This window comes from Vulpes lagopus, chromosome 23 (assembly GCF_018345385.1).
Source record: "Vulpes lagopus strain Blue_001 chromosome 23, ASM1834538v1, whole genome shotgun sequence".
NCBI lineage: Eukaryota > Metazoa > Chordata > Mammalia > Carnivora > Canidae > Vulpes > Vulpes lagopus.
The window spans coordinates 50405870-50424171 of record NC_054846.1 but is presented as its reverse complement, the minus strand read 5'-3'; the positions used below and the strand labels follow the sequence as shown (position 1 = coordinate 50424171).

The window sequence follows — 18302 nt, the reverse complement described above, 5'->3', positions numbered from 1 at the left end:
CACATTCCCACCAACAGTGCAAGAGGGTTCCCCTTCCTCCACATCCTCTCCAACTGGCATGGTCAACATTGATTAATCAGTCAACATCTTTCCCATTCATCTGGTATCCAGACAGCCCAACCAAAGAGCCGTTGAAGGTTCTAACTGGGCAACCTGTACCCTTATGCATCTAAAGCATGTGACATGGGGCTGTGCCGATTTGTGGCACCCGGTGCAGTCTTACTGATTGACAAACAAATGGAGGAGAGAAACAGGATCACATTGGGCCCATTGACCACCATCTCAGAGAGATAGGTTCAGTTTGAGTTGCCTCATTTTAAAGGGAAATAGGTATTTTTATTCCTGGATGCTTCTTGGTACCATTAATGGGCCACAAGATGTTCACGTTCATGTTTCTTAATTGTTTAGTTGTATTGATCTTCCCCATAGAATAAAGGGTAGGATCAGGTCTGTCTCATGACCTGATACATCTAGACAATGTCCTGCATATAGAAGGTCCTCAAAACCGTCCAATGACATAACAGGGGCCCAACTGAGCATATTTTTACATTGCACGGCAAGCTGATGTTCTCTCTCTCTCTCTCTCTCTCTCTCTCTCTCTGGAAAACAGCTTTACAGGATAGACATATCTCTGTGAGGGCAGGATAGATTGAGGGTTGATGACAGGAGCCTGTAGAAGCAGGTTATCGAGCTCACGTAGGTGCAAGAAGAGGGTGGCTTGGGCTTAGATTGGTAGCTCTGGGACTGGACAGGAGACTAAGACCATGACTGTCTAGGACGGGCTGGAAGAGGAGAGGAGGACTTTGCGAGGATCTATCTGGGTAGCCCCTTCTATCCCGGGCCCAGAGACTTAGGGCCTGGCTGATACAGCGGGCTCCGGAGGGGCCTGGCATTCACTCACATTTCTGAGGCAGTAGACAGGGAGCATGGACAAAGCTGGGTCCTGGGCCGCCAGTTCCCTTATGCCCACCCACTCTGGTTTGGACTGTTCCCCGGCTTCCTGAACATCTGTGAGCCTGACTTCTCTAAATTTTGGTACAGCTGAGGGTGTCAGCATTCTAGGATTGGGTAGGGCTTCCTGAGAGCAAAGATTTCAGGCACCATGTGGGAAGGAGTACTGGGGCTTGCGACGAGCTTGGGGAGCTGAGGTCCATGCATGTTCTATTTATCTGCAAGCCTCCTCTGGGAACTTCCCAGGCTGTGCATGACCTGATCATCTTTCCTCTACAAATCCCATGACACCAAGTGTGTTTAATTTCTTCCTCCCATGAATTGCAGAGTGGGCACTGACCTTCCTTGCCCGACACTTCCCAGACCATTGGTGCTGCCTGAGCATGGCCCTTCCCTGCCCTTTCCTTCCTGGCTGTGACCTCCCTCAGTCAGGCATCCCATCAACTTGGAATGAGCACTTTCTGGTCCCCTAGTCCCCTTTCTTACTTAAGCTGCTCAGTAAGAACACAGGGAGAACATAAGAAAGCTACTGGGTGGTCAGAAATTGGAGCTCAAATACATTGTACTTCTGGGTCTCTCAGGTTGTTCCTTTCTTTTTTTTCCTTGACCCCAGGGAAGCTTCTTTTCTAATGGTTTTCTTTTTCTGGTAGAACTCTGACTAAGATAAATATTGTTACCAGGAATGGTTCTATGAGAAACAGTTTCCTAATGATTTCCCTGAATTGACTCTGGATTTCTTGAATTGGTGCTTCAAGAGGATTAGTTGGAAAGACACTGATGACTCCAACTCCCAAAGGTAAAGAGGACAATGGTAGCCCAGGGCCTGATGCTGCAATACACAGGACATCACCAGTGATACTGGTAATCAGAGACTTGTTAAAGGGAAGGTTCTGGTCAGTATGTCTTTGATGCCTTAAAACATTTTAGTCAATCTAAGGAGCTTAAGAAGGTTGACTGGATATCCCTGTTGTACTGGAGAGAGTGGGGAAAGGAAAGAGTAATGTGGAGGATTAAAATTCTCTGACCAAAAAAGAAATAACTGACCCAAGGGACGACTGGGTGGCTCAGTGGTGGAGTCTACCTTCGGTTCAGGTCGTGATCCTAGTTCAGGTATGGCATCCCACATCAAGCTCCCTGTGAGAAGCTTTCCTCTCCCTCTGCCTATGTCTCTGCCTCTTTCTCTATGTATCTCTCATGAATAAATGAATAAAATCTTTAAAAAGGACAATAAGTGACCTGAGCATCAACATCTGCATTGAAGATCATCCTGACATATAGCCACAGGCTTTAGGTAGGGCTCAGATTTATTAAACGAAACCCAGGATTACCCTGCCTGTGTATGTACTATCAGGAAAGTGAATTCCATAAGGTACAGCCTGTCATCCTTACAATGAGGACACTGAAAAATGGGAGCCTGACCATTGGAATAGGGACATATGGGAAGATACCCATGGAGCCGATGCCATCAAACCCCTCTATGCTACAGAGTCTTTTTAGCCAGTTGGAGATGGCATATCCATTATAGTTATGCATTCCAGATCCAGAGAAATAACCTCAGTGTAGGTTTGGGTATATGCCAGCAGCGAGGTGGCAATAACTTACAGGGTTGAAGGAAGGCTCTCCAGGATGCTGTATATGCTTTAAATCAATGTACAATATATGGTGCTGTTTCTTCCATAGCCAGGATTCACCCATCCAGGATTCAGGGATGGAAATGGGAATGGCAACACTCATGATTATCCCTAGTGATCAGATTAGCAAAACTTGAGGGAATTTTCACTGCAACCTTATGGTCCTTAGTGCTACTGGTCTTACTTTCAAAGGCAAAAGTGCTTCCATCAGGAGACACAAGAATGACTACATGAATATAATGGCAGGCTGCACTGGGCTACTCATGGGTATGATTCATCAGGAGTTACTATACTAGGCTGATCATGATTGCCAACGGGGAAATTGGCAGTTTCCTAGGAAACAAATGCAAGAAAAACAAGAGTTATTAGCAGTGTAGGAAGTACATAGAGCATCTCTTAGAACTACAATGCCACATCATTTTTAAAAATTTTTTTATTAATTTATTTTTTATTTTTTATAAATTTATTTTTTATTGGTGTTCAATTTGCCAACATATATAATAACACCCAGTGCTCATTCCATCAAGAGCCCCCCTCAGTGCCCATCATCCAGTCCCCCTCACCCCCTGCCCACCTCCCTTTCTACCACCCCGAGTTCGTTTCCCAGAGTTAGGAGTCTCTCATGTTCTGTCTCCCTTTCTGATATTTCCCACTCATTTTTTTCTCATTTCCCTTTATTCCCTTTCACTATTTTTTATATTCCCAAATGAATGAGACCATATAATGTTTGTCCTCCGATTGACTTATTTCACTCAGCATAATACCCTCCAGTTCCATCCACGTCGAAGCAAATGGTGGGTATTTGTCGTTTCTAATGGCTGAGTGAATTCCATTGTATACATAAACCACATCTTCTTTATCCATTCATCTTTTGATGGACACCGAGGCTCTTTCCACAGTTTGGCTATTGTGGACATTGCTGCTATAAACATCAGGGTGCAGGTGTCCCGGCGTTTCACTGCACATGCCGTGTCATTTAGAGAATAATGCCACAGGCCAGGTGAGGAAAGACTGGTAATGTCCCAGAACCTTCAAGAGTAAAGGTTTGGGTCATTGCACAACACAAAGAACAAAACATAACAAAAACAAAAACAAACCAAAACTGGCTGAGGTGCTTTCAGAGGGCAAAGAAACTCTGAAATGGATAATGAAGACGTGTGTTATAAATGCTAACGATGGCTATGTCACAAGTTAGAGAAATAAGGAGTGTAATGCTTTCTAGCATTTTCCCTCTACTTGTTACGAGTATGATTATGCATGTGTAGGTATGTGGCTCAGATTTTTCCTTCCTTCCTTATAACCTGCACGTCAAATGTAACACGTAATACTAATAGTAAACTCTGTGCCATAGCATATAGGTTACAGCATTTTGGGGAGAAGAGAGAAAACCTTCCAAAAACTTAGGCTTTGTTTTTGGGGAAAAGGGACCTCACAGTTTGAATCATACGGAGCTGAGTTGGTGGAAGCATGACTTTATTTTACTTAGTTAGAGACGAAGTATGGTGTAAGGGAATGTGTGAATGCCAAGTGGACAAATGGGCAACTGACATGTCTAGCTTTACAGGTGCACTTGGATTGGCTGGAGTACCCTTGTTTAATTAAAAGTCTAGATGTTGCACTAAGAATTTGACAGGTATGGTTAACATCTGACTCAGTTGAACTGAAGAAAAGGATATTTCCATGAGAAATGAGGAGGTCTAGTCCCCTCACTGAATAGCCTTAAGAGTAGATTCTGAGAAGGTAGAAAATGCAAAAGAAGACATAATGCCTTAGAGCATCTACATGCCTTCGTTGCGACGCAGTGAGACTCATTTCAGATTCCTGATCTCCTAAAACACAAGATTATCAATTTTTGCTCTTTGAAGGAACTAAGTCTGTGTAATATGGTAAAGCAGCAAGAGAAAACATTATAAGGACAGAGAGGCAGGCAACAAGAAACAACGACAGGGAGAGGGCACATGGCCTGAAAAACAAGAGCCATGATGATTTATGTGGACAGTCAGGGCGACAGCTCAGTACGAGAAAGGCAACAGACAAACAAGAAGGAATCTTGGGAAAGGGTGAGACAGTGAAGCACAGACAGTCTCATGTGCAAGAGCAGGAGAGCAGGAAGACCGGCAGGTGGGCAGACAGGAAGCAGGAAGTGAGCAGAAGCCAGCAGACAGGAGAGACTGACAGGAAGACAGATTGGCAGGCAGGAGGCCCTCGCGGGTCATCCTTTTCCACACGAGGGTTAGAGGAGCTTCCTGAGATACAGGTGGATCCCATTCTTGGACATCAACACAATTCTTGGAGTGGGGACAGGGATCCTGAAGGGATCTGGTGCCAGCTCAAAGCGGAACAGGATCAGGGCCACCACCACCTTCAACTCGTTCATGGCAAAGTGCTGCCCGATGCAGTTCCTGGGTCAGGGAGGGAAAAGGAAACGAGAGAGGCCTCAAAGCCCGTGCCAGGAGCAGTCCCTTCAGGGCCAGCCTGCATGGGCCCAGCCCTGATCCCCTTCCCTCAGGACACATGCACATCTCTACCCCAAGCCTTGCTTTGTTAACACTCTCCCCTTGACCTCCGACAAAAGTCCTCTTCCAGGATCAGCTCCTCCTCTTACCTCTGCTCTCAGCAAGCCTGAAACCCTGTTACAGGCGGGTCAACACTTTGAGCCTCAGAGCCAAGTCAAGTGATCACTACAATGGTTAATCATTAGGTTCTTTGCTCTCTGCACCAGCCATGTCTGGTTTCACAATGTGGAGGCCAGGCCAGGGCACCAGAGGGGGTGGGCTTGGCCACACTTCAGGTCCTGACCGTAATTGGAGAGGGGGGGAAAGGCCCACAGAACCTCATAGAAATGACAAGATGGAGTTGAGTAAGGAAGTCAAAATGCCAACAGGGATGCTTCCTGCAGGGGAAGAGCCTTAGGGATGCTCAAGCTGCTATACCATCTGCCTTCTAGTTTGGGTCCAGACTCCTACCTCCCCCTCGGCCCCTCATTCAACTGGCTGCTGTCCCCTTCCAATTATATAGCAAAAGTGTCCCTGCCTACCATCCCTCATTGCCACTTCACCTGAACTTTTCTGTCTCCTGCCTCTGGTCCCTCTCCTGATTCACCGCCCTCCCATACTCAGAAACTCCCACGTCTTCCATCATAGGAAAGCATGTCCACATGGCTCAGCCTGGCATCAAAGCCCTATCTGGGTTGTTGGCACACTCATCTGCACCTATCCAGCTATGTCTCCCAGCCCAGCACCCACTGGTGCTCTGAAGAGATCCAAGATAATGCCCTCCCTCCACCTCTGTCTCCAAATGACCAAGGCTAAGGGCAATCCCAGTCTGCCCTCAGCCCCCACACACAACCCACCGCCCATTGGCGGTGCCTCTTCATTCCTGGACCCTGAATCACATGGTATTTTAATCAAGGACATGTCACTTACCAGTACAGGACAGTGCCAGAAACATGGAACTTCCTACTGTGGGGTCAATTAGCAAATGAGTTAGGGCAAGAAAGAATGAATGCCTGATGTCTCCTTTGAGTAGAGGCATGCAGTTCTTGATTCAGAACTCCCTGAAACAAGGGCAGTTTCCCATCTCATAGCATAGGCTTGGCACAGAGTCTGGCTTAATAATTAGTCTTAGACATTGAATGAGGTTTATTGAATTGAATAGGAAAGCAGAAAGGAATAAACAGAAGTCTCCATTAGTTCTAAGCTAGGAATTGAGCTGTCTACCCCTCTCCTGTCTCTTGTGGCAGCCACATGACTTGCAGCAATGTCTAGCAGGAAGGAATCAATCCCAGGAGGAAACAAATCCTGGAGCCAATATCTGGAGAATAGTTTGCTTAAAGCCTATTCTGTGAGAGTGCATTCACTTAGTTTAGAAGGATTGAAGATTCATATATTTGCTAAAATGCATTTTTCTAATACCTTATTAAAAAGTTTACAGAAATTACTATATATGATTTATAGGACAATTTCAGCAGCCAGGAGGATTTCACTCAGGAGAATAGTCATGCAGCTGCACAGCCATTTTAAGTGTGCTTTCTATTTTACATGCCAGGAAACTTTCAAATGCCACCTCTCATGTACATATACAAAACAGTGGATTTTCTCTCAAAAGCCACTTAATGTCCTCATTTCATATACTTGCTCTTTGGAGGATTGGACTCAAAGTGTAATATTCAGGTCTGTAGAGCCCAGATCATATGTAATGATTTGACAATGGAGAAAACTATCAGGTGTTCACGATTATTTCCACGCAGTCCAAAATTCTTTTTTATAGATGCAAAAATACTAGAGTCACAAGTTGAAGTATTCACAAGTTGAATACCTTTGAAGCCCTTAAGAGATTGCAGGATATTTTCCTTTGTAGGCTTAAATATTTCAGACGTGCAGGCACCTGAGGATGGAAACATGCAGCAGGCAATGGTGCAGTGTGGGGGTTGAGTGGGGACAGAGGCTGATTTGAGAATGTGTGCAAAGAAACCTTTTTATTCCATCCTGACGTGACATTGACAACACTTGAAAACTACATGTGACAATGTCAAATTCTGTAAACTGATCCTCATAAAGTGAAGAAATCTCAAGGATCCTTGAGCCATTGAATCGTCACTGACACTGAATTGTGGCTGGAGATTGAGTGAGCAATGAATCAAAGTTTCCATAGCCTGCAGTGATTACCAAATTTCTTTCGTGTATAGAGACACACACCTCTTTCCCAGCACATCAACATGTCACGGCATATCTGCAACACCCATGTAAATGTAGGAAGTGACAAACATCAGGATGTCCCTAGTAAACAGCCCCTCCTCCCATCCTAGTACAAGTGCCTCACCTTGATCCTCCTGAGAAGGGCAGGAAAGCATGGCTGTGTCGTGAGGCATCTAGTGCAAAGCGGGAAGGGTCAAACACCTGCAGAGGAACCGCAGGGCCAGGATAGGTGTGGTCTAGCTCCTCCTTCCTCTCAACCTCAGAACACACCCAGAAATGAAACTGGAGGAAGCATTGGCATGCAGAGATTCCCCCATACCATCCTCCCAAGGCCATCATACCTCTGGGTTTGGCCAGACATTCGAGTTGTGGCGAAGGGCATAAAAGGAGAGCAAGACTAAGAATCCTGTGGGGCAGAAGAGAGAAGAATGGTCATACCTGCCAGCGGGGCCAGGTGCTTGCCCACACAGCTTGGCAGCTGCTATGAGAGTCCCTTCTCATCACTCTGAGGGGAATGATAGAGTAGCAGGAGAGGAGGGGCAGACATGGCACAGCACATGTGCCCAGATTAGTAGATATCCAGACCAGGGTGAGAAGCAGAAAGAACTGGAGACTTATGTTAGAGAGCAGCTCTAGGGACAATTCACATTTACCAAGTACCATCCATGAGCCCTAGGGGAATATGCATTGACTAATCCATCTCACAACAACCCTCCAAGGAAGGCCCAATGCCCATTGTTCACCTGAGCACCTAAGCCTCAGAGAGGCTGAGCAACTGCCCTATGACCACCCAGCTGGGATGGGGCAGGGCTGGGATTCAGAGCAGAGGTGAGCTAAAAGGTAGACTAGACCATGGCAGGGACCTCAGATGTGGTCACCAGCTGCTCTCTCCAGCAACCTGAGGGCTTCCCTGGGAGTGGGCCATCTGAAGCATGACAGTGGGTTTCCTGATATGCTTGATGCTAGTCAACCCCGTAAGGGTGGAAGAAGAACTCTCCCTGCCCCAGGGCTCTCCCTCTCTAGCGATCAAATCTTGGGAGTTAGAATTGTATGCTATTTCTGAGGCCCCTTCCTGAAGGCCAACATCTCCTTGTAGAGAAGGTGCAATGTACTGAGTCATCATTATTTTTATATAAAATATTTCTGTATTTACTTGAGAGAGTGAGAGAGACCCTGACCAGGGGAGTGTCAGACGGAAAAGCAGACTCTCCACTGAGCAGGGAGCCCCATCCCAGGATCCCAGGATCATGACCTAAGCCTAGACATGCACACCAGTGCTGAGCCACTTAGGGCCCCTGAGTTATTATTTTAACTGGCATGTATATAGTTTTTTTCATTTGTCATCAAGTAGTTGTCCTATAATTACATCAAATCTGGATTATATCTAAAAGGGGTATCAATGAAGACAGAAATCCTCCAGGAGTTGTGTTGTTGGAGTCAGGAATAGGATATACATAGCTTAAAATCACAAAATGTCAGTTCCATCCATGGGAATAATATAGCGTCATAAAATGATGGAACCCTCGGGGTTTGATTGTCCTGGATGAGGATAGAAACTTAGTATTGGGGGGGGGGGCGGCAAGATGGCGGAAGAGTAGGGTCTCCAAGTCACTTGTCCCCACCAGATTACCTAGATAACCTTCAAACCATCCTGAAAATCTACGAATACGGCCTGAGATTTTAAGAGAGAACAGCTGGAATGCTACAGTGAGAAGAGTTCGTGCTTCTATCAAGGTAGAAGACAGGGGGAAAAAAGAAATAAAGAAACAAAAGGCATCAAGGGGGAGGAGCCCCGCGAGGAGCCGGGCTAAGGCCACGGCGAGTGTCCCCAGGACAGGAGAGCCCCGCCTGGAGAAGCAGGAGCTTCACCAACCTTTCCCGAGGGAAAGGTGCTCGCAGGGAGTTAGAGCAGGACCCCAGGAGGGTGGGGATGCCCTCAGGCTCCCTGGGACACTAACAGACACCTGCGCCCCGGGGAGAGCACGCGACACCCCGGGTGGAGCTCCCTAAAGGGCTGCAGCGCGCACACGGCTGGACCCGGGAGCAGCTCCGAGGCGGCAGAGGCGGAGGCTCCGCGCAGAGGGGGCTGCACCGCTCTGGGAGCAGCTCGGATGGGCTCAGGCAGAGGAAGAGGCTCCGTGCGGAGGGGGCTGCGCGGCCAGAGCGGGAATCCAACAGCGCAGACCCAGGAGCACAGGGCGCCGGGGACACAGCTCAGGATCCGGCCTCCCCCCGGACAGGCAGAGGCCAGGAGGGCCCAGGACAGCAAGGACGCTCCTGCCACCGGGCGGTCCCAAGCTGTGCAGGCCGGCTGCCCCGCCCCGGAGCATCCAGGCCCCTGCGGACTGACAGCTGCTTTGGTAGGTACTGCAGGAGCTGACTCCAGGGCTGGAGAGTTGGCCAAAGCCACTGTTGCTGTTCCTCCCGGGGCTTCACAGGACAAACAACCCCCACTGAGCCTCACAGTGGCCTCACCGGATAAACAGCTCCCACTGAGCCATGCAACAGGCACGGGGCTGAGCAGCTCCCCCGAGTGTTCACACCTGAGAATCAACACAGCAGGCCCCTCCCCCAGAAGACCTGCTAGAAGGACAGGACAGGGGAAGAGCAAGTTATTTACCAAGCAGCGCTGGAAAGTTCCAGGGGAAGACAAGGGATTTACAGTATATACAATCAGACGATACTCCCCTTTGTTTTTTGTTTTCTGTTAGCTTCCCCCAACCCCATTTTTTTCTTTTTCTTTTTTTTCTTTCCTTCTTTCTCTCCTCTCTTTTTCTCCGTTTCCCAATACAACTTGCTTTTGGCCACTCTGCACTGAGCAAAATGACTAGAAGGAAAACCTCACCTCAAAAGAAAGAATCAGAAACAGTCCTCTCTCCCACAGAATTACAAAATCTGGATTACAATTCAAGGTCAGAAACCCAATTCAGAAACACTATTATACAGCTACTGGTGGCTCTAGAAAAAAAGCATAAACAACTCAAGAGACTTCATGACTGCAGAATTTAGATCCAATCAGGCAGAAATTAAAAATCAATTGAATGAGATACAATCCAAACTAGAAGTCCTAACGATGAGGGTTAACGAGGTGGAAGAACGAGTGAGTGACAGAGAGGACAAGTTGATGGCAAAGAGGGAAACTGAGGAAAAAAGAGACAATTAAAAGACCATGAAGATAGAATAAGGGAAATAAACGACAGCCTGAGGAAGAAAAACCTACTTTTAATTGGGGTTCCTGAGGGCGCCGAAAGGGAGAGAGGGCCAGAATATGTATATGAACAAATCATAGCTGAAAACTTTCCTAATCTGGGAAGGGAAACAGGCATTCAGATCCAGGAAATAGAGAGATTCCCCCCCTAAAATCAATAAAACCCGTTCAACACCTCGACATTTAATAGTGAAGCTTGCAAATTCCAAAGATAAAGAGAAGATCCTTAAAGCAGCAAGAGACAAGAAATCCCTGACTTTTATGGGGAGGAGTATTAGGGTAACAGCAGACCTCTCCACAGAGACCTGGAAGGCCAGAATGGGCTGGCAGGATATATTCAGGGTCCTAAATGAGAAGAACATGCAACCAAGAATACTTAATCAAGCAAGGCTCTCACTCTCCTTCTCAAAATGGAAGGAGAGATAAAGAGCTTCCAAGACAGGCAGGCACTGAAAGAATATGTGACCTCCAAACCAGCTCTGCAAGAAAATTTAAGGGGGACTCTTAAAATTCCCCTTTAAGAAGAAGTTCAGTGGAACAATCCACAAAAACAAGGACTGAATAGATATCATGATGACACTAAACTCATATCTGTCAATAGTAACTCTGAACGTGAACAGGCTTAATGACCCCATCAAAAGGCACAGAGTTTCAGACTGGATAAAAAAAAAGCAAGACCCATCTATTTGCTGTCTACAACAGACTCATTTTAGACAAAAGGACACCTACAGCCTGAAAATAAAAGGTTGGAGAACCATTTACCATTCAAATGGTCCTCAAAAGAAAGCAGGGGTAGACAGCCTTATATCAGATAAACTAAAATTTACCCCAAACACTGTAGTGAGAGATGAAGAGGGACACTATATCATACTTAAAGGATCCATCCAACCAGAGGACCTAACAATCATCAATATTTATGCCCCAAATGTGAGAGCTGCCGAGTATATCAATCAATTAATAACCAAAGTTAAGACATACTTAGATAAAAATACACTAATATTGGGAGACTTCAACACAGCGCATTCTGCAAGTGACAGATGTTTAAAGCACAACATCTCCAATGAAACAAGAGCTTTAAATTATACACTGGACCAGATGGATTTCACAGATATCTACAGAACTTTACATCCAAACTCAACTGAATACACATTCTTCTCAAGTGCACATGGAACTTTCTCCAGAATAGACCATATACTGGGTCACAAATTGGGTCTGAACAGATACCAAAAGATTGGGATCATCCCCTGTGTATTCTCAGACCATAATGCCTTGAAATTAGAACTAAATCACAACAAGAAGTTTGGAAGGACCTCAAACACGTGGAGGTTAAGGACCATCCTGCTAAAAGATGAAAGGGTCAACCAGGAAATTAAGGAAGAATTAAAAAGATTCATGGAAACTAATGAGAATGAAGATACAACCGTTCAAAATCTTTGGGATGCAGCAAAAGCAGTCTTGGGGAAGTACACCACAATACAAGCATCCATTCAAAAACTGGAAAGAACTCAAATACAAAAGCTCACCTTACACATAAAGGAGCTAGAGAAAAAGCAACAAATAGATCCTATACCCAGCAGAAGAAGAGAGTTAATAAAGATTCGAGCGGAACTCAACGAAATCAAGACCAGAACTGTGGAACAGATCAATAAAACCAGGAGTTGGTTCTTTGAAAGAATTAATAAGATAGACAAACCATTAGCGAATATTATTAAAAAGAAGAGAGAGAAGACTCAAATTAATAAAATCATGAATGAGAAAGGAGAGATCACCACCAACACCAAGGAAATACAAACGATTTTAGAAACACATTATGAGTAGCTGTAAGCCAATAAATTAGGCAATCTAGAAGAAATGGACGCATTTCTGAAAAATCACAAACTACCAAAACTGGAATAGGAAGAAATAGAAAGCCTGAGCAGGCCTATAACCAGGATGCAAATTGAAGCAGTCCTCAAAAACCTCCCAAGACACAAAAGTCCAGGGCCACATGGCTTCCCAGGGGAATTCTATCAAACGTTTAAAGAACAAACCATACCTATTCTACTACAGCTTTCAGAAAGATAGAAAGATATGGAATACTTCCAAACTTGTTCTATGAGGCCAGCATCACCTTAATTCCAAAACCAGACCAAGACCTGACCAAAGAGGAGAATTACAGACCAATATCCCTGATGAACATGGATGCAAAAATTCTCAACAAGATACTAGCCAATAGGATCCAACAGTACATTAAGAAGATTATTCACCTTGACCAAGTGGGATTTATCCCTGGGATGCAAGGCTGGCTCAACACTCGTAAAGCAATCAATGTGATAGATCATATCAACAGGAGAAAAAACAAGAACTGTATGATCCTCTCAAAGATGCAGAGAAAGCATTTGGCAAAATACAGCATCCATTCCTGATCAAAACTCTTCAGAGTGTAGGGATAGAGGGAACATGCCTCAGCATCTTAAAAGCCATCTACGAAAAGCCCACAGGAATATCATTCTCAATGGGGAAGCACTGGGAGCCTTTACTCGAAGATCAGGAACAAGGCAGGGATGTCAACTCTCACCACTGCTATTCATCAGAGTACTAGAAGTCCTAGCCTCAGCAATCAGGCAACACGAAGAAATAAAAGGCATTCAAATTGGCAAAGAGGAAGACAAACTCTCCCTCTTCGCAGATGACATGATACTGTACATAGAAAACCCAAAAGACTCCACCGCAAGATTCCTAGAACTCATAGAGCAATTTGGCAGTGTGGCAGGATACAAAATCAATGCCCAGAAGTCAGTCACATTTCTATACACTAACAATGAGACTGAAGCAAGAGCAATTAAGGAATCAATGCCATTTACAATTGCACCCAAAAGCATAAGATACCAAGGAATAAACCTAACCAAAGAGGTAAAGGATCTATACCCTAAAAACTACAGAACACTTCTGAAAGAAATTGAGGAAGATACAAAGAGATGGAAATACTCCATGCTCATGGACTGGAGGAATTAATATTGTGAAAATGTCTATGCTACCTGGGCAATTTACACGCTTACTGCAATCCCTATCAAAATACCATGGACTTTCTTCAGAAAGTTCTAACAAATCATCTTAAGATTTGTGTGGAATCAGAAAAGACCCCGAATAGCCAGGGGAATTTTAAAAAGGAAAACCATAGCTGGGGGCATCACAATGCCAGATTTCAGGTTGTACTACAAAGCTGTAGTCATCAAGACAGTGTGGTACTGGCACAAAAACAGACACATAGATCAATGGAACAGAATAGAGAATCCAGAAGTGGACCCTAAACTTTATGGTCAACTAATATTCAACAAAGGAGGAAAGACTCTCCACTGGAAGAAAGCCAGTCTCTTCAATAAATGGTGCTGGGAAAATTGGACATCCACATGCAGAAGAATGAAACTGGACCGTTCTCTTACACCAGACACAAAAATAAACTCAAAATGGATGAAAGATCTAAATGTGAGACAAGATTCCATCAAAATCCTAGAGGAGAACACAGGCAACACCCTCTTTGAACTCGGCCAAGTAACTTCTTGCAATATACATCCATGAAGACAAGAGAAACAAAAGCAAAAATGAACTATTGAGACTTCAGCAAGGCAAGAAGCTTTTGCACAGCAAAAGAAACAGTCAACAAAATTAAAGGAGAAGCTACAGAATGGGAGAAGATATTTGCAAATGACTTATCAGATAAAGGGCTAGTATCCGAGATCTATAAAGAACTTATTAAACTCAACAGCAAAGAAACAAACAATCCAATCATGAAATGGGCAAGAGACATGAACAGAAATCTCACAGAGGAAGACATAGACATGGCCAACATGCACATGAGAAAATGCTCTGCATCACTTGCCATCAGGGAATTATATATCAAAACCACAATGAGATACCACCTCACACCAGTGACACTGGTGAAAATTAACAAGGCAGGAAACCACAAATGTTGGAGAGGATGTAGAGAAAGGGAACCTTCTTGCACTGTTGGTGGCAATGTGAACTGGTGCAGCCATTCTGGAACTGTGTGGAGGTTCCTCAAAGCATTAAAAATAGTCCTGCCCTACGATCTAGCAATTGCATTGCTGGGGATTTACCCCAAAGATACAGATGCAATGAAACGCAGGGACACCTGCACCCCGATGTTTCTAGCAGCAGTGTCCACAATAGCCAAACTGTGGAAGGAGCCTCAGTGTCCATCGAAGGATGAATGGATAAAGAAGATGTGGTCTATGTATACAATGGAGTATTACTCAGCCATTAGAAACGACAAATACCCACCATTTGCTTCGACGTAGATGGAACTGGAGGGTATAATGCGGAGTGAAATAAGTCAATTGGAGAAGGACAAACATTATATGGTCTCATTCATTTGGGGAATATAAATAATAATGAAAGGGAATAAAGGGGAAAGGAGAAAAAATAAGTGGGAAATATCAGAAAGGGAGACAGAACATGAGAGACTCTTAACTCTGGGAAACGAACTAGGGGTGGTGGAAGGGGAGGTCGGAGGGGGGGTGGAGGTGACTGAGTGATGCTCACTGAGGTGGGCACTTGACGGGATGAGCACTGGGTGTTATTCTATATGTTGACAATTGAATACCAATAAAAAATACATTTAAATAAATAAAGGAGAAAAACATGAGTGGGAAATATCAGAAAGGGAGACAGAACATGAGAGACTCCTAACTCTGGGAATCGAACATGGGTGGTGGAAAGGTAGGTGGGCTGGGTGTGGGGTGGCTGGGTGACGGGCACTGAGGGGGGCACTTGATGGGATGAGCACTGGGTGTTTTGCTATATGTTGGCAAATTGAACTCCAATTAAAAGAATAAGCCAGGAAAAAAATAAAGAAACTTGGGATTTTATCCCTTCAACATCTAAAAATCCAGACACACTTTTCATGTTATGTGGAGAATGAACAGGTGAAGAACATTCTCTCTAGGTACGAAGGGGAACTCCCATTTATTTTATTTTTTAATTACTCTTTTAATTGAAGTTTGATTTGCCAACATATAGTATGACACCCTCTGCTCCTCCTATCAAGTGCCCTCGCAGTGCCCGTCACCCAGTCACCCCATCCCCCTGCCCACCTCCCCTTCGACTACCCCTTGTTTCTTTCAGAGTTAGGAGTCTCTTATATTTTGTCTCCCTCTCTAATTCTTCACTCTCATTTTCCTTCCATTCCCCTATAATCCCTTTGACTATTTATTATATACACTGAATGTGGCCAGACTCCGTGACAGGCATTCCAAACCTCATCCAAACTACAACCTCATCCCCACTTATTGTAGATAAAATGGGGCGGCAAATATTAGAACTGCCCCAGGACATGTGGATTCAGACCTCCCATGCGTCCCACAGGACTGCTTACAGAGTGAGAGTCGTGAAGGCCATACCTCTGGGCAAGGAGCGTCCATCTGGGAAGGTGATGGGCTTGCTGAGCTCTCTGCCAACACTTGGAACTGGTGGATAGAGTCGCAATGCCTCCTTGATGCACATGGTGGTGTAGGGCATCTGGTCCAGGTGCTCCCTAAAACAAAGCTACCTTGAAGGGCAGGCAAGGCCCTGGCAACCAGTGTATTCCTGTAATTGAGGAGGCAGGACCCTATCAGGGCCCTCCCGTCTCATGAACACTCACCAGGTGATAGAGGCACCATCCCCCAAAAGGCTCTGGATCTCCTCCCGGCACCTCTGCTGATGCTCGGGGTGTGTGGCCAGAGTATAGAGGATCCAGGAGATGCCGCTTGCTGTGGTGTCATGCCCCTCAAACATGAACGTGTCCACTTCTGCACGGAGGTCCTTGTCAGACAAGCCCCTCCCATTCTCCATCTGGGAAGACCCAGAGAGATTGCAGACTTTGAGTCTTCACCCTTGCTCCCCACCTGTGGGCAAATGATCAGGCCTCCCTTGCCACACTCACTTTGGCTAAGAGGAGGATGTCCAGGAAGTCCAAGTGCCTCTTGTTCCTGACCTCCAGCTCTCCCTCCTCCTGTAGCTGAGCCTTCCTCAGCTTGATCACTCGGTCTGCCCAAACAGTGTTCCCAGGTGGAGTTGAGAGCTCTGAGTGCCCAGGCATAGCCAGCCATGTGGCCCACCTGCCCCCTGTGCCACAGTCACGGTGCCAGGGGGATCAGGAGGAGTTTGGCAATGGGTGTGCCATGCCAGGGTGAGAGCTCTAGCACCAGGTATTTGCATGTCAGCGATCCCCTCAACAGCACAGCCCTAGGAGGCTCTGCCTGTGGGTGGCTGGCAGGGGGGTCATTCAACCTTCACCCCTGTTGTGACACATGTAGCTTCCTGCAAGAACCGGGCATCCTGACAGTTACACTGGGGGGAAATCCAGAGTGGATTTGTCCCAGGTTGTGGAGGAGTGGTGAGGGGCACGCGTCTGTCTAAGGGTCAGGGCCTATCCCTTTGGGATGTGCCTAATGAAGGAAGGGAGGTGCCCAGAGGGCAGAGTCCAACCTGTGTGTTGATGGGCAAGCTGGCAGGCCTTGTGGTTCCTGTGGCCTTCAGAGGTCAGGCCAGTAGAAGATGTCTTTCTGGTAGAAAACATTCCTCACCCGGGAAAACACCAGGTAGTTCAGATCTTTAATGGCCTGAATGTAGGACTGGGAGTTCCTGAAGGAGGATGGTGCAGAGGGCTCGAGTTGGAGGGAGGCATCTGAACTGGAATGGAGTGGGGCTGTGGGTGGAGGTTTCCTCAGTCATTGGTGCGGGTGACCTAGGCGTCTGACATTTCTGTCTTGTGCCCTGGAAACCCCCAGCCATTTATGAGGGACTTGGGGAGTCATGCTTCTCCCTGAGGGAGGGATCAGGGTCTGTGCCTAATGTAGGTTTGGTGTGGGGTGAATTTGACTGTCAGACTGGGGCTCTGCAGAATGTGACTCTTTGGGTTGGTAAACATCACAACTACTGGAACTGCCTCCAGATGATTCCACACCAGTTGGTAGGAAATAGGACCCGGCCTTAAGCATTTCACTGACCTGTCTGCCTGGTGGTTGCCCTGGTAGCTGAAGGCAACTTCATAATAGTGTCCAAGGTCGTCAAGGAGACGTGTTCAAAGATCTCCAGATGTGAGTTCTGGGTGAGGAGTTCCTCCCACTTGTCCTGTGTAGAGGGGACACATTGATCCTTCTCTACAGCTCTGGAAGGCCCCGGCTGACGAGGCTAGGCTCTCTCTGCTTCTCCACATATTCTGATGACATGTCCTCACTTTCTAAAGCAGTTGTGTTTCATCAATTTAGTACCATAGAGCCGAATATTTGTGATATGTTGAGTACTTTCTCAGAAACGGTTTTTATTTTATTGAGAATGATCTATGACCTCATTCATTTGGGGAATATAAAAATTAGTGAAAGGGAATAAAAGGAAAGGAGAGAAAATGAGTGAAAATATCATTGAGGGTGACAAAACATGAAAGACAGCTAACTCTGGGAAATGAACAAGGGGTAGTGGAAGGGTAGGTGGGCGGGGGGTTGGAGTAACTGGATGATAGATATTGAGGGGGAACTTGGTGTGATGAGCACTGGGTGTTGTGCTACATGTTGGCAATTTTAACTCCAATAAAAATAATTTTTAAAAAATGATCTCTAGAGGCTGACTTCAGTATAAATTATGATGATAACCACCTTTTAGCAGACCAAAAATTGAAAAAAAATAGAAGAGAAACACTGTTTCTCAGAATATAAAGGGGAATCTTTTCTGCCCTGGGACTGCCCTACACAGAAATAAATGAAGTTCCAATTTAGGGAACAAGTGTCAAGGCAAGAGAAAGGTTAAGGGGCTACTACAGGGGTTCCTAAGAAAGGA

The 18302-nt window shown here is 45.8% G+C and overlaps 1 protein-coding gene across 2 annotated transcripts in view; it reads right to left on the bottom strand.

Annotated features, from left to right (window-relative positions):
- Window positions 1-18302, bottom strand: part of LOC121481290 (cytochrome P450 4X1-like) — a 92702-nt gene that overhangs the window by 68951 nt on the left and 5449 nt on the right. The window contains exons 1-5 of one of the 2 annotated variants that reach the window (XM_041738567.1): window positions 17477-17594; window positions 16956-17111; window positions 16411-16514; window positions 16129-16319; window positions 15887-16020 (exon numbers count right to left, since the gene is read on the bottom strand). In XM_041738567.1, coding sequence (XP_041594501.1) covers window positions 15887-16020; window positions 16129-16319; window positions 16411-16514; window positions 16956-17046 — 520 coding nt within the window. In that variant the 5' untranslated portion in view covers window positions 17047-17111; window positions 17477-17594. Of the gene's footprint in view, window positions 1-15886; window positions 16021-16128; window positions 16320-16410; window positions 16515-16955; window positions 17112-17476; window positions 17601-18302 lie in introns of those variants that run through there. The other variant, XM_041738566.1, reaches the window with a different exon arrangement.